This window comes from Linepithema humile, chromosome 3 (genome assembly GCF_040581485.1).
Source record: "Linepithema humile isolate Giens D197 chromosome 3, Lhum_UNIL_v1.0, whole genome shotgun sequence".
NCBI classification, from domain to species: Eukaryota; Metazoa; Arthropoda; class Insecta; order Hymenoptera; family Formicidae; genus Linepithema; species Linepithema humile.
Window position 1 is genome coordinate 5,649,717 of NC_090130.1, and position 13,207 is coordinate 5,662,923.

General features: G+C 45.4%; 1 protein-coding gene across 2 annotated transcripts; it reads right to left on the bottom strand.

Annotated features, from left to right (window-relative positions):
- Positions 1-236: 236 nt before the first annotated feature.
- Positions 237-12,432, bottom strand: LOC105676398 (netrin receptor UNC5B-like). Of its 2 annotated transcripts, XM_012374226.2 has the most exons (13): positions 8,494-12,432; positions 7,265-7,482; positions 6,718-6,931; positions 4,459-4,794; positions 3,791-3,958; positions 3,387-3,551; positions 3,026-3,061; positions 2,687-2,957; positions 2,434-2,582; positions 1,436-2,175; positions 920-1,311; positions 653-754; positions 237-583 (listed from the first exon to the last, which is right to left on the bottom strand). In XM_012374226.2, the coding sequence occupies exons 1-13, from the start codon at positions 8,552-8,554 to the stop codon at positions 412-414; spliced, it is 3,024 nt and encodes a 1,007-aa protein (XP_012229649.1). In that variant the 5' UTR covers positions 8,555-12,432; the 3' UTR covers positions 237-411. The 2 variants fall into 2 exon arrangements, with proteins under 2 accessions (XP_012229649.1, XP_067207419.1); XM_067351318.1 differs by lacking the exon at positions 8,494-12,432 and having other exon boundaries at positions 7,265-8,427.
- Between the last annotated feature and the right edge of the window lie 775 nt (positions 12,433-13,207).

Consider the following 13,207-nt stretch of genomic DNA (forward strand, 5'->3'; position numbering starts at 1 on the left):
TAAAATTCATGCGGATAAAACGTTATTAATTGCAATTTATTTTAAAATTAATTAAAGCTATCAATAAATTACTAAAACTAATTATATGAGGTAGAAATACAAAATTATAAATATAGATAAAAAATCACATGTAAAATAATTGTCTTTTAAAAAAATATTTATATAAATATTTATATAAATATAACAAAGCGATAAAGCAATAGGCAAATGTGAAAAAATAATACACTTTGTAAATATTTGTTGTAAACGATTTTTATGTACAAATATGACCAATGTTTATACAACATATAGTTATACGTCCATTTTCTCAATACTATATATTGGCTACTCTATTTACAAAACTTATTTGTTTCTCGTGTTAGAAATATGCATTTTATGTGCTGCGTGGCAGTGTAAGTTTTTCATGATCTTTTAGATCCATGGCCCCAAACGACTCTCGAGTACATTGGCCGCGTCGACGCGTCCCATCAGTCTTAAATGGTTCAGTAAATCTGCTAGAGCCGTAGCTTCACGATGTCTGGCTTCCCATAAATCCAGAATATGTTCTGTTGGACTCGCCTTCGTCGCGAAATAGTCGACATATCTGTTAAAATATCACGATTTTAACAAATCTGCAAAAAGAAGGATACGCAAAAGATTCTCCAGAACTCACCGATCTACTTGCAGTCTTTGAGCCAACATTCGCCAATCATTGCCGCGTGCACTAGGTGGATCCAAACATTGACATAGTTGTTTTCTAAGCGTCTTAGAAAATCTGTGAGAATCAAAATAAGATTTTTACACAAAGCCACAAGGCTTTATCGTGTTTGCTATTATTGTCAAGAATAAGAAAGTTTGACAAACAAAACATAAATTATTTTTTACGCGCAGAAACAATTCGTAAGGCATCGTATATTATAAAAATAATTGCATAAAGTACCTGAAGGGTCTTGGTATGACAGATTCTGTAGACCTCGTCAGATTTTTTCCCCGTAGAACAACAGAGGATTCCGTCTTATTACCATTTCTCTTTCCACTCATGTTGTTCCTTTTTACAAGATCAAGATCGATTCTGAGAAGTAAACCTTGATCCTCGAAACCACGTTGACAAGCACGAAGCTCAAAGCCGAGTTTAAAATCGCCAATAATTTTTTCTATTCTAAACGAGCGCCGGATGCTGATCCTCGAGGATGCCCAAATGCGCCGGTAAGGTACTTCTTGTCGCTCGGCAAAACCGCTTTCTCTGTCTTCAAGATCTACGCGAAGCGAAGTGCCGCTGGCGCGAAATCCAAACGTACCGTGATCGATATGAGTGCCACCCAAGCGACGTTCCTGCGCAAAAATTATACGCAATTCGCGGAAAAAATAAAAAAATTATAAGAACTATATTTATATTTTCCATGTAGCAAACACATTCATGACACACTTTTCATTTTAAAATATATTTTAGACTCACTTGTTCGCTAACGAGTTTGAACGACGCCTTGGTATCCTCCAATACATGACACCTGATGTGGTCACGTTCGCGAGAGACGAAAACCGCCATACAGAGGCGTTTTACGGCCAAACCGGGCGCGACCACGGAATTTTCACCAGCCACCGCGTAAACGCTGGGAGTTTCTGTGACGAGAAATACGCCGGCGTGATCGAGCTGCGCGAACGGTTGACCGGGCAAATTCGTCGGATCGCCGCCGAGCATCAACACCTTGCGCCACGCTGTCACGGCCGGTGAACCAGCTGAATTCACCGACGAGCTCGTAGAGTTATTCGAACGAGTTTCCAAATCGATGTCCGCGGACCACAAGCTCAGCTCCCAGTTGCCGGTCCTCAATTCGGCGCAGTGCTCGAACTGAAGAATCACAGGCTTCACGAGATCGATGCCTGCCGGACCGCAAACTACCACGGCGGACAACAAGGTGAGTCCAGGCGGAAGATTCGGTCTAAAAGAATTTTCTCCGAGAACGGCAAGATGCAGACTGTGCCGACGACCGCGAGGAATCGCACCTTCCGGCACGGACATCGAGACGCCCACCTCAGGTACGACAAGAAGAGCGCCTTGCTCGTCGATTACGGCACGTACGATAAAGCCGCTACCGTCATCCGTCGCGGATCGTTCGTTCTCGTCCGGTCTCTCGTCATCGTCCTGTTCGTCGTCGTCCTCGTTGGTGCTTTCCGGATTCGCTCGGTATGTCGAGCCTGAAAAGTTATATAAACAAAATCTACCGTAGATGAAATATAGTATTCTCTTTCATCCGTGCGTGAAAATGCATTTAAATTTGTCAAATATTTTTACAATATTTATATTATATTTTTACAAGAGTATTTTTTAACTTTAATTAATTGCAACAAAAAATCGAGATACTCGCTTTCGGATTATTTGGTAGAAAAGCAGATTTATCGAATACTGATTATATAAAGAGCTCTCGCGTTCTCGAATTTATGGGTATTTCTTACGGGAAGACCGTCCCTCCTCATTATCCGATATGCCGCGTCCTCGTTGCGAGTTCTTGCAAGAAGACCTGGTTACGGAGGAGCTTGGCGATGGTCTCGTTGTCGACGGTAATGACAATTGTGGAACGTCGTAATGATGCTCAGAGCAGGATCTGCACATTGCACCGACGAATCGTGAAATTATGTAAATGTAATGGGATCCACAACCGTGGATGTATTATTATTCTTGTTATTTCAATTTAATACACAAATCTACCTGGGCAACCTGGCGGCATTCGACTCATCAATCACATGTTCGAGACGCCTATCGCTAGGCAAGACGGAGCGCTCGTTTTTAGAAACGACCGATTTTGCGAGATCACCCGGACGACGGAAATCCAATCTCGCAACGCCGTACAACGCCTCCATTCTTTCTTTCCGGCGCATCAAGCGAACGAAGAAAATTGTCGTTACGGCCAAAATTATCGCGGCTAAGCTTAAAGTGATCCACAATGCGAGGATATTTCTGTGATCGACTGCTCTAGTCGCTATAAAAAATTTTTTTTTAATTTAAAGAAAAACATCTTAAAATAATTCAACCTTTTTTTTTTTTTACCTTCTTTAAGTACTCTTGGCCCATCTTGTCCAAGTGCTGCATACGACGAGAAGGAAAATGTGTTTTTAAATCATTTAAATAATTCATTTTAAACGATAAAGTTATAACGCATTATTTTACATGAGAATTTTACATCGAAATTACGAAATATTGAAGTATTAATCACTTTGGGAGGTCCTCGCAAATTTCAATTTCATCCGCCGGCATTTTATCGATGAATCATCGCGCATGCAAAGTCATCAAGTTTTACGAATAGCAATCAAATGCAGCGTTAAAAGGGCCGCTTGTTCCAAATAAATCGTTAGGCGTAGAGCGCGACTCGCGAAGAACAATAAGAAACAGAAACTCGGCTGGAGCTCACCATTACAACGATCCGTCGAACAGGACTCGACGATGATGTCCTTGCCTTGACAGGGACGACCGCCGTTGCTCGGCGGGGGGTCGTTGCAGGATCTCCTCCTTACTCTCGAACAATCAGGACCGCATACGGACCACGAGGACCAGGCCGACCATCTGCCGTCGACCGCTGCACGCAACGGGATGTGGATGAAAATCTCTCACGATTAAATTCGCGATTATCTGATTTGCGAGGCAGCGAAAGAATGGATACATCTGTACGCGCGTATCTTGATCTTACGGGGCGCTCAAAAGTTTTCGTGCGTTTCAGCGTAGGGTGCGTTTGTTAATTCCTATTCTATTACAATTCGTGGCGCTGCAGTATATTATTTCGAGTACCGCGCGAGTGAGTCTTTGTGGTCCACCTACCGGGGCAGGAAGGATTGCATTCTACTCTTTGTGTGGCTGGTCCTGGGCACGTTTGACCGCCGTTGATTGGAACGGGATTTGTACATGTTCTTGTCCTCTTTTGTACGCCTCTGCCACAGCGCACGCTGCACTCGGACCATCCGGACCAGGACGACCACCCGCCGTTCACTGAGAATGGATCGGGAAGAGAGAGAGAAAAAAAAAAGAGGATACCAGTGAAATTAAAACGGGAACAAATAACACCTTGTTACGCCCCGCGGCTCGAACAGCCCAAGACACGAGTGAGTTGCTTTATCCAACGAGACGCCAATTAAAAATAAGAAAATCAAAGTTTAATCAGCGTGAAATCTGCAAGCGCATCGGCCACGAATTTAATTCGTGACGACGAACTATGAGCAAGTGATTAATAAAGCACAGATGACTACATAATTATCATCTCAGGAATAATAAAGATAATTTGGCAACGTAAAAAGGTGGAAAAAAAATTACAATATAAAAATATAATAGATAAAAAATAAAGACAAGTCTAATTTTGTACGAAAGGTTACTGTGAAACCGCAGGCTTTTTAGCATCTTTATCGCCATCCACTTCCTCAATTATCAAACGCATTTATCGAACCGTTTCTCAACCGCATCCGTTCTGCGATCTGTAAAAGAAAATTGCTCACCGTAAACCGTGAGCACTGCTGGTTCGCTGACCCTCCTTGCGGCGAGGTTCTCAGCAACACAGGAATAGTTCCCTTGATGCCTCAATTCGGCCTCGCCGAGGAGCAGATGCCCGTCGGCGGATTGCACGAAGCCGTCCGCGGAGGACACCTCGTTCGGGTTCGCGTCGGAAGAAGCGGAAGCGGTGCCGGCGGCGGGCGTCTCGAGAGGCGAGCCGTTCCTCAACCAATAAACCTTCGGTGGTGGTATACCCAAAGGCGGCGAGCATCGCAATTCCGCGCTGCGGCCGACTTCCACCGACAGCGAGTATGGCGGTGACAGGAAGTGCTTCTTCAGATCTACATCGGCGGCGATTGGCACCAAGCGGTTTTTAATATTCGCTCGAGAACACATCGCTCGAGAGGACGTCGAGGAGGTGGAAAACAGAGAAAAGGGAAGAGTGGCACTCAGCGATATTAGAACGCGTACAAAACGCGAAAGAGCTTTCACGGCTCTCCATCAGAAAAAAAACGGAAAAAGATTTGCAGTGCGAAAATCACGGAATGCATAACGCGCCGGTCATTCGTACGGCCCGACTATCCACCGCGGCATTATTTGCCGCGCCACGTCCGCGCTCAAAAAGCCAGGCTTTCATATCGCTCGTGAAGAGCATAAGCAGCGGCCGAAGCCCGAGTATAGTGCCCCGGCGCGGCGGTTACGTGCTTTAGAAGCTGGCGGAATTCTATGCTGCGGTATGTAGATCGGACTGATGGATGATACGTCCGGCATCACAAAGTCCGCGTTATGGTCTATCTATGAATACGAGCGAGTCAAATGTATCCCGACTTATACTGCTTTCGAGATTTTTCCGTGTGATACGTTACACATCGAATACAATTTTGATTCGTTAATTTATTTTCCACGGATTTAGTAAAACATTTAGTGTTTTTTTTGATTTCTATAGCCTTTCGTATAAAAAATCGCAGAAATGACTCACCGCAAAAATCGTTGCTATCTCGAGCATCATTTATTCATATTTGTGAACAACAAAGCTCTAAATCGAACGTCAATGCTGCTATTACGTTACGCGTCGTCGTCCAAGCGAATTTCCAATCAAATGCGCGTTGTTATTGTCCGCTAAATTAACTGCCGGCACTTCGTTTATTTTGAAAATGGTATAAGATCGTGGCGCAGAGAATCGTCCTATGGCAATGGTACATATCGATTCGATCGTCGCCGTGCATTCAATTTCGAAAGCACGTCTGTTTTCTGTTTACACGCAAATACGGATTTAATTTTGCATCCTGTTTGCCACGCGTGTTTGCGCGGCGTGGTGCGACTCGAAATGTCTAAATGAAAATTGCTCTTGCACTGCACCTTTTACGAAGCGACTAGTCCCGATGCAATCACATCGTTATTGGAATCCCATACACAAAATACTAAAACACACTTTCGGTTATAGTTTATCGCGATATATATGCGACTTTATTTTAGCTTTGATAACCCACGAATGTTTCGCAATGAATAGCAGAGATCGTCCCCTGCCCCGTTTTCTCTCTCTGAAAAAAAAATGCAACGCTATTTCGAGGCTTACGCGTTCGCCGTCTCGTTTACGATAGAATATCGATTAGATTTTGTACTCGATTTGTGCATCACAGAACATGAAAATCGAATCGCGCTTGATGTCTTTTTACTTTATCTTCCAGCCGACGAGATGCGAGGGTAAACTTTACGTTGAGTGTCTTCAAACAAGTTACAGAAATTACATTAACAAAGTTACTAAATGACGGTATAATAAAATAACCGAGAGTACTCATCGTGTGATAAATGAAATATAATTTGCATGAGATATTCATCCAACATCTCTCGTGCGCAAATGTCGTCATCGAAAGGAATTATTGATAAATATAATTATGCATTACAACATAACAATATAATGCACGAACCGACAATTGTAATAATGCATTTTCGCAGCTCGAATTAGCACGTTAATTACCGCGGACGGTCTTCGAAGTAATTGTTACACATCTGTTCAAAGGCTTCGCACTTCCCCTCGTATTAGCGCGAGCGAAAGTGACGTAATCTTCTAAGTTAGAGCACCTCGTGTACCGCGGAAACAAGCGGCACGGTCATTACCGCAACAAGAGAAAGAAAATCCTTTCGTCGCGTCGGTAAACTGAACATTCAAAGAGAATCGAGGGAGGACAGGGGATACAGGATAGCGAAAGGAGCGAAAGAGAAGGACGAAAGAAGCGAAACAGAGTGGAGGGCTCTCTACTTACAGGCGACCTCAACCGTAGCGGGCTGCCCTCGAATTTGACCTGGTCCCGACCATGCCACGCACTCGCACTTGAATCTCTCCCTCCCGAAGTACTCCTCGACCTCGTTCCTCGTCACGTTCAACTCGACCTCGACGACCCTCGTTCCGGTACGAGGGTCGACAAAGTCCTGCTGCTGTGAACGCTCGGCTCGCTCGCCGTTACAGCGAAAATACACCTGCGAAGAAAAACGGCGGAGTTCCGCGTTGCCATGAAAGAAACAACTTGTCTTCGTTAAATTGTAGCTAAATGGGTAATAAGAACGAGAAAAAGAAAGGAGAGAGTTGCGAGCGGAACTCGAGACAGAAGGGACATAAAGACAAAGGCATCTTGTGAGAATCTTGTCCTCCTACCGAGGCTTGTGTGAAAATGTCGAAAAAATTATACTTCTGCGTAATGCAACTAAGATAACTTGTGATGTGCACCATAATAAAGAAAATATGAAACATAAAAAGAAATTTTTTAAATGCTAAAAATATGAATTAGGAATTATTGTAAGCACAATGCGTACCTGAAGAGCATGTGCAGCGCGGCAGTGCAACGTCGCCGGTTTGCCCTTGACGACGAACGTGTCAACGGGCTCCGCCAAAAAAATCGGCAGGGAACCCCCGACGATAAGATCGGTATCGCTTGTTATAGTCGCGGTCTCGTAGTCACCGTAATCGTAGTCATCCTCGACGGGATAACTCTCCTCGTCATCCTCTTCGGTGTCGTCCTCTTCTTTCGTACCTAGCGAGCAACGCAGGTACACGCTTATCCTTTTTGCGCGAGTGAAAAAGATCGATAATTCCGAGCGCTCCGCTCGCTCCGCTAATCCGATAGAGCCGTCAGCATAATCCCTCGGCAGTATTATCCATACGTCCCTAAATTTTTCATATCGGATCGATTGAATTAAATCGTCGCCGCGGGCCCGCGCCCGGTCCATCGGGGAGATTAAGCCGCGTCACCGCGATAAAACGAAGCGGCGGTTCCGGACGCGTTATCGGATTACTAATGGCGCATTACCGGATCCAATAACGTCCAACGACGATCCCTTATTACACCCTCGGATCGTCTTTTCCCGTAAGTGTATACGAAGAAGCGCGCGCGGTATATTTAGACGTCGAGTCGGACGCGATGAAACGGTGATGCGAGCTTAACAATGCGTAGCGGATTTTACGCCGTGTATCAGTCGGCGGGGTACGCTCACGCTCGGATCACTCGGACTTTACGCTTCGTGTTCGCCGTCTCGCTCCTAAGTCCTGCGGGAACTTTATTACACCGCGTGTAACTGCGACTCTCTTGTTTGACTCGCCGCAGTAAAGCCAACACCGGCGAACGATGATTACCCTCGCTGTCAGGCTCGTAAGAAAACATGTCACGATCCGCAATGAATGGGGCTTTCGCGAGAAACGCGAGGCGTAAATTTACGTCGCGATTTGGACGGAAATAAGTGAAATGAATTTTTCGTCGTTCTAAAAAGCACCGATAAATTTTTCCGCGTCGCAATAACTGTTGGTATTTTGACTAGAATTTTTTAACCGGTGCAATAACTGTTGGTATTTTGACTAGAATTGTTTAACCAATCGTTCTTTTGGATGCAATTAAAAGGTCGCGTATAAACACAATGAATAATTATTTTATATTTTTGTTTTAAATATATAATGAGTATGCAAAATGTAATTTTATACAAACTATTAACACTTAGAAAATTGATTAACAAACATTGAACTTATATTTTACTATTTATAATTTACTTACCTTCAAGCGTACTCCCAAGGCGGAGAAGCATTAAAAGAAGAATGCTGATCCTCAGCTCCATCGTTGCCTCACATCTCAAACCGGCGTTTTACTCGATGCCATTTACAATTAGAGAAATTACGCACAATAAACTTCATTCTCCATGCTGATACTTGTTAACGTCGCGCTTATCATCGCACGCTCTTGTGTGATTTTACAATCGGTAATTATCAAATTTTTTTCGTAATTTTATATAAATTCAATAAATATCCGCAACAATATGCCGTATATGATTGCTGGCGAATCGCGCAGCGAGACAAATAAAACTCGCCGTTGATCGAACAGAAGAAATCTCGATTGACTATTCGTCGTACACAAAATCCATGTGACAGATCCAACGATCAAGCGTCATATTCACCTCGCCTTCAAAGTTTTTAATTTGCAAAAGAGAATCTGTCTCTTTCCAAAAACCGCCATCGGTAATTACTCGCAGCTCTCCTCGTGGACTACATGACGAATCTGAACGAGGGTGCTCGCACTTGCATGGTTGCACTCGCGTTCGAGCGTGCGAAAGGGGGGGACACGTGACCGGCCTTCGAGCCCCTCGCACACGGTGGTGGCGAACGAAACGAGGGAAATGAGGAATTCTGCTAAAGGAGGGGTGGCTGCGCGATGCTCGCGGGTCGGCACGCGGTGGACGACTGAACTTGCCGACGTGCGCGCACCTCTATATATACATATATATACGTCTCACTTCGATACCGACGCTCTTCTTCATCCCCTTGTCGTCGGGGGTGCTGCTGCTGGCTGCTGCTGCTGGTGGTGGCGGTATCTGCGGCGGCGGCAGCGGCGGCAGCGACGACGGCGGTAGTGGTGACGTTGGAAACGGTAGTGGTGGTGGTGGTGGTGGTGGTGGTGCCCGTAACGCCGGAGGCTGCGCTTTCTTCCGCGAATGTTCTCCTTCCGCGCTGATCGACAGATCAGTCTCAATACGCATCCCTCTGACTCATATCCGCTTCTATGAACGGTAGTCATTTCGTCCTTCATCTTACGCTGGCAAATTGAGTAATCTGTTTTTTTTTTTTTTTTTTAATTTATTTCACAAAAAGTGTATTTATAAATTTGTGTTTCGCGCAAGATTAATGACTGTAGAGAGGCATTCATTCTTGAAGCACTTGAGCCCTTTGTCGTACCGGAACATCGGTGACATCGAAGCTGGGAATAAAAGCTTGATTGAGAGTCACTTGTTTTTTTTAAGGAAGCTTCTATTTGTATAGCAAGGACATTTTCTCGAATAAAGCCAGGCACTTGCCGGCTTGCCGTTGAGCGCATTGTTGTGCTCAAAGCGTCGATACGTCCGTTCCTTGACGATTCAATATTCATCCACCCCCTTCATTCATGGCGCATCGTAAAGCCAGCGCCGTTAGCCTCGAGGTCATTGTTATCGCACCTCGTCTACCATCGTGGTACTTTGGTAAGGATCCAATGAATATCGCTCGAACGTCCGCACAATCGAGGAGGGACTCTAGAAGAGGATCTTTGCGAAAACATATGGGATTTCCTACGGTCGATCACTCGAACGTGAAATCGGATCCGAACCGCGAGAACGAGTTTAGACGCGTCGTCGCAGCTCCAACTTCACGACTCCGTGCGAGGGTGGGTTGCAAACGGTAAACAAGCTTCCGCCGAATCGCTTGGTTACACATCCAGGAAACCGATACCTTGTTGCTACTTGGCGTAAATAGATCAGAGAATGTGGAGCGTACCCATATCGCGTCGCGCCATTCCACGGGAGAAATCTTTGATAAAAGTGCGGTGTGCGATCCGTGTATGAATTTTTATAGACAATGTTTTACAGGCGATGTATACGGTGAATAAAATATTTGTACAATGGAGAGCAATATTTTCTGTCGTATGTAAATTAAGCTCGCACAATTTTATGCATTTATCAGGGAGCAAAATGGAGATGTCAAATTTGCGAATAATTTTCGAGCGACCGTCGCGTTTCCCAACCGACGCGTCTCGAATGGCAAAGCGCATTCGAGCATCCGTCCACAGAGTTCCGTTTCGCTCTGTTTGCCCTAAGCGTCTCACGACAAGCTCAACTAGACAAGAAGATCCCCGCGGCACTTGCCCGCCGTAATTAATGATACTCTACGGAAAGGATTAACGTGTACGCAAAGTATACGCATTAGTGCCCGGTCGGAGTTCGGCGTGTATCGCGATAACGTTTAAGGCGCTCCGCGCCAGGCATTAAGGTGGTCGCAAGCATCGAGCGGCCTTAATCCGGATCTATACATCGGTGCGCGCCGCGCCATTATGCATTATACTCACATGTATATCGGTTCGGCGCGACGTCGAAGCTTGACTTATGCCGATGGCCCTCACTCGCAGATGGTTATCTCTCGCCTTTACGGGAGAGTCGATCCCTCCGAGCTCCGTGCAAGCGTAGCGCGCTTAAGCGATTTAACGTAAACACACGTAGCAATTTGTCCCGGGCTTTATGTCGCCCTCGGGAAAAAGGAACCCACGCGCTTGTTCCGTATCGGTCAGGACGGTGCAGAAGAGAGAGAGAGAGAGAGAGAGAGAGAGAGAGAGAGAGAGAGAGAGAGAGAGACATGCTCGAAGAAAACCCGTACGACAAGCGGAAGAAAGGAATAGAATGTAGAGCGGAAGAACAATACACGACTCGTTGTCTTACTTCGCCGGCAAGTATCACAAATGAAAGTAATGAAAGAAAGTGTACGTTTCATTAATAAAGATCCTAGGGCGAGTGCGTCTTATGGCGCGAGTCTTTTTCAGCGCGACGACTAATTGCAACTTCTAATTTTGCATCTCTGATAACAGCGGCATTGAAAAAAAGAACCCCTTATGCAAAAATCTCCACTTGAATAGAAGCAAATGAAGAAACAGAGTGGGCGAGTTTATCATGAAACGTTGAGGTAGATTTTTACAGACACAACGGCATATCGACGCCAAGGTATATAACGTGGAAATAAATTACCGCATATTTGTTCCGCGCGTATAGCACGTGGTATATCATGCTGCATCTAGATAAGCCGCTGTTAGAATTATTAACGCGCCTGGCCGCCACGACTGACTGGGATGCTCGTTTATTCGCGGTTCGTTGAAAAATTTAAAGGCGTAGCCTATCGCATCGCTATAATCGTTTAAATCATTATTAGACAGATTGAATGAAAATCGCGATTCCAATATTAATTTTTGCATAAACGAGAATTGGCTCCTATTAATATGCAAATGTAGCTTTCAAAGAATGGTCAAAGGTTTTCCGCGAAATAAAAGTGAATTTATCCCTCTGATATGTCATCAGTAATCATTGATCAGTGACACTAATTGGTCGTTCCGGAATTCAAGTGCGCAACGGTGCGAGCTATATATGGATTGCATAGCGCGTTAGCGCCGAGCGATGTTTAGTGGAAATCACAATTCGCATAACGAGATAATCGGCAGGCGTAATTAAAAACAATGTCGCGTCGTGTATGATTATGCGCGGCTTGCGACCCGGTGACAATGAATATTGCCCGATTGCAAACAGACACCGCGCGTAATTGGCTTCCGCGCTGCGGCCGTTAAACGCCGGACGATAAACACGCTTAACGCGTTTCGCCAAATATGTCGCGGGATGATCAATGCGATTGACAGAACGCGCGGATAACGCGGCGACGCGCCCGGCGATTTAATCATTAAACTGACGGCGGTGGGCGGCATAAATCTGTGCGGTGTTCGCTCGCGAATGGACTTCGCGCGCCGGCAAGGCGTGAAATGCCCGCGTCGTCACGCGTGTCGAACGAATTAAAGGCGCCGCGAGCTGTTATTTCAGCGGACCGGCTGAAACGCGGATTACAGCCGCGCGAACGTACCGCGCTCTCTGACGCGTAAAAGGCCGGCGGTGATGCACCTGTGCAGACCGATTGTTATTTGCCTTCTTCGGCACGAGCGCAATTATATTTGGAGCGTAATTTTACCGAACACTCCATTCTATTCTTACCCCTGTTATAGAACTTTCCGAGAAATTGGATTATTCACATTACTCTAATACGGCGTTACGCTCTTTATTAAACGAGGTTATTAAAACAAAAATAGTATCACAGTCGAAGACAAAAGAGAATCGTATAAATTATTTCGCGGACGAATTATTTCTGCCACGCGAAAGGCATGATAAATCCGCCAGCAGTCGTCTTCAAATGTACAAAAGGTTTCGAGTTTATTTTCAAAGCTGCAGTTTCTTCGGATGTATCTCTGAAGATGTAGAGACGTGTATTTTAGGCCATTTCTGTGCAACTCCGCTGATACAGCGTATGTAGGTACAGTGTTGCACAGCGTCTACAACATATTACGTCATTTCGAGCGAGTGGCCGCCCTCCCGCCGCTCTCGCGACCATATAGTTCAACATAACGTCGTCGGCATGTATACACGTATCGAGCGCGCGCAGGGGTTGAGGAACCGTAGGTGGAACGTGCTATCTCTCATCGATTGCATCCCTTCCAAAGGGTTGTCCACGGAACCTGCCTCTCGCATAGAATGCCTTAATATTTCAGCGAGCATGCAGCTGTTGTCTTCGCAAACTCGAGAAAACCAGCAGTTCTCCCTTACGCGTTCTCTTACACATCCCGGACGAAAGTGGTCGTGCGGTTACGAGCGAGGGATAAGAAACTTGGGCCGATGTACGGCCGACTCGCGGCGATTTGTCGACCGTTTTGGAAACTGTCGGCG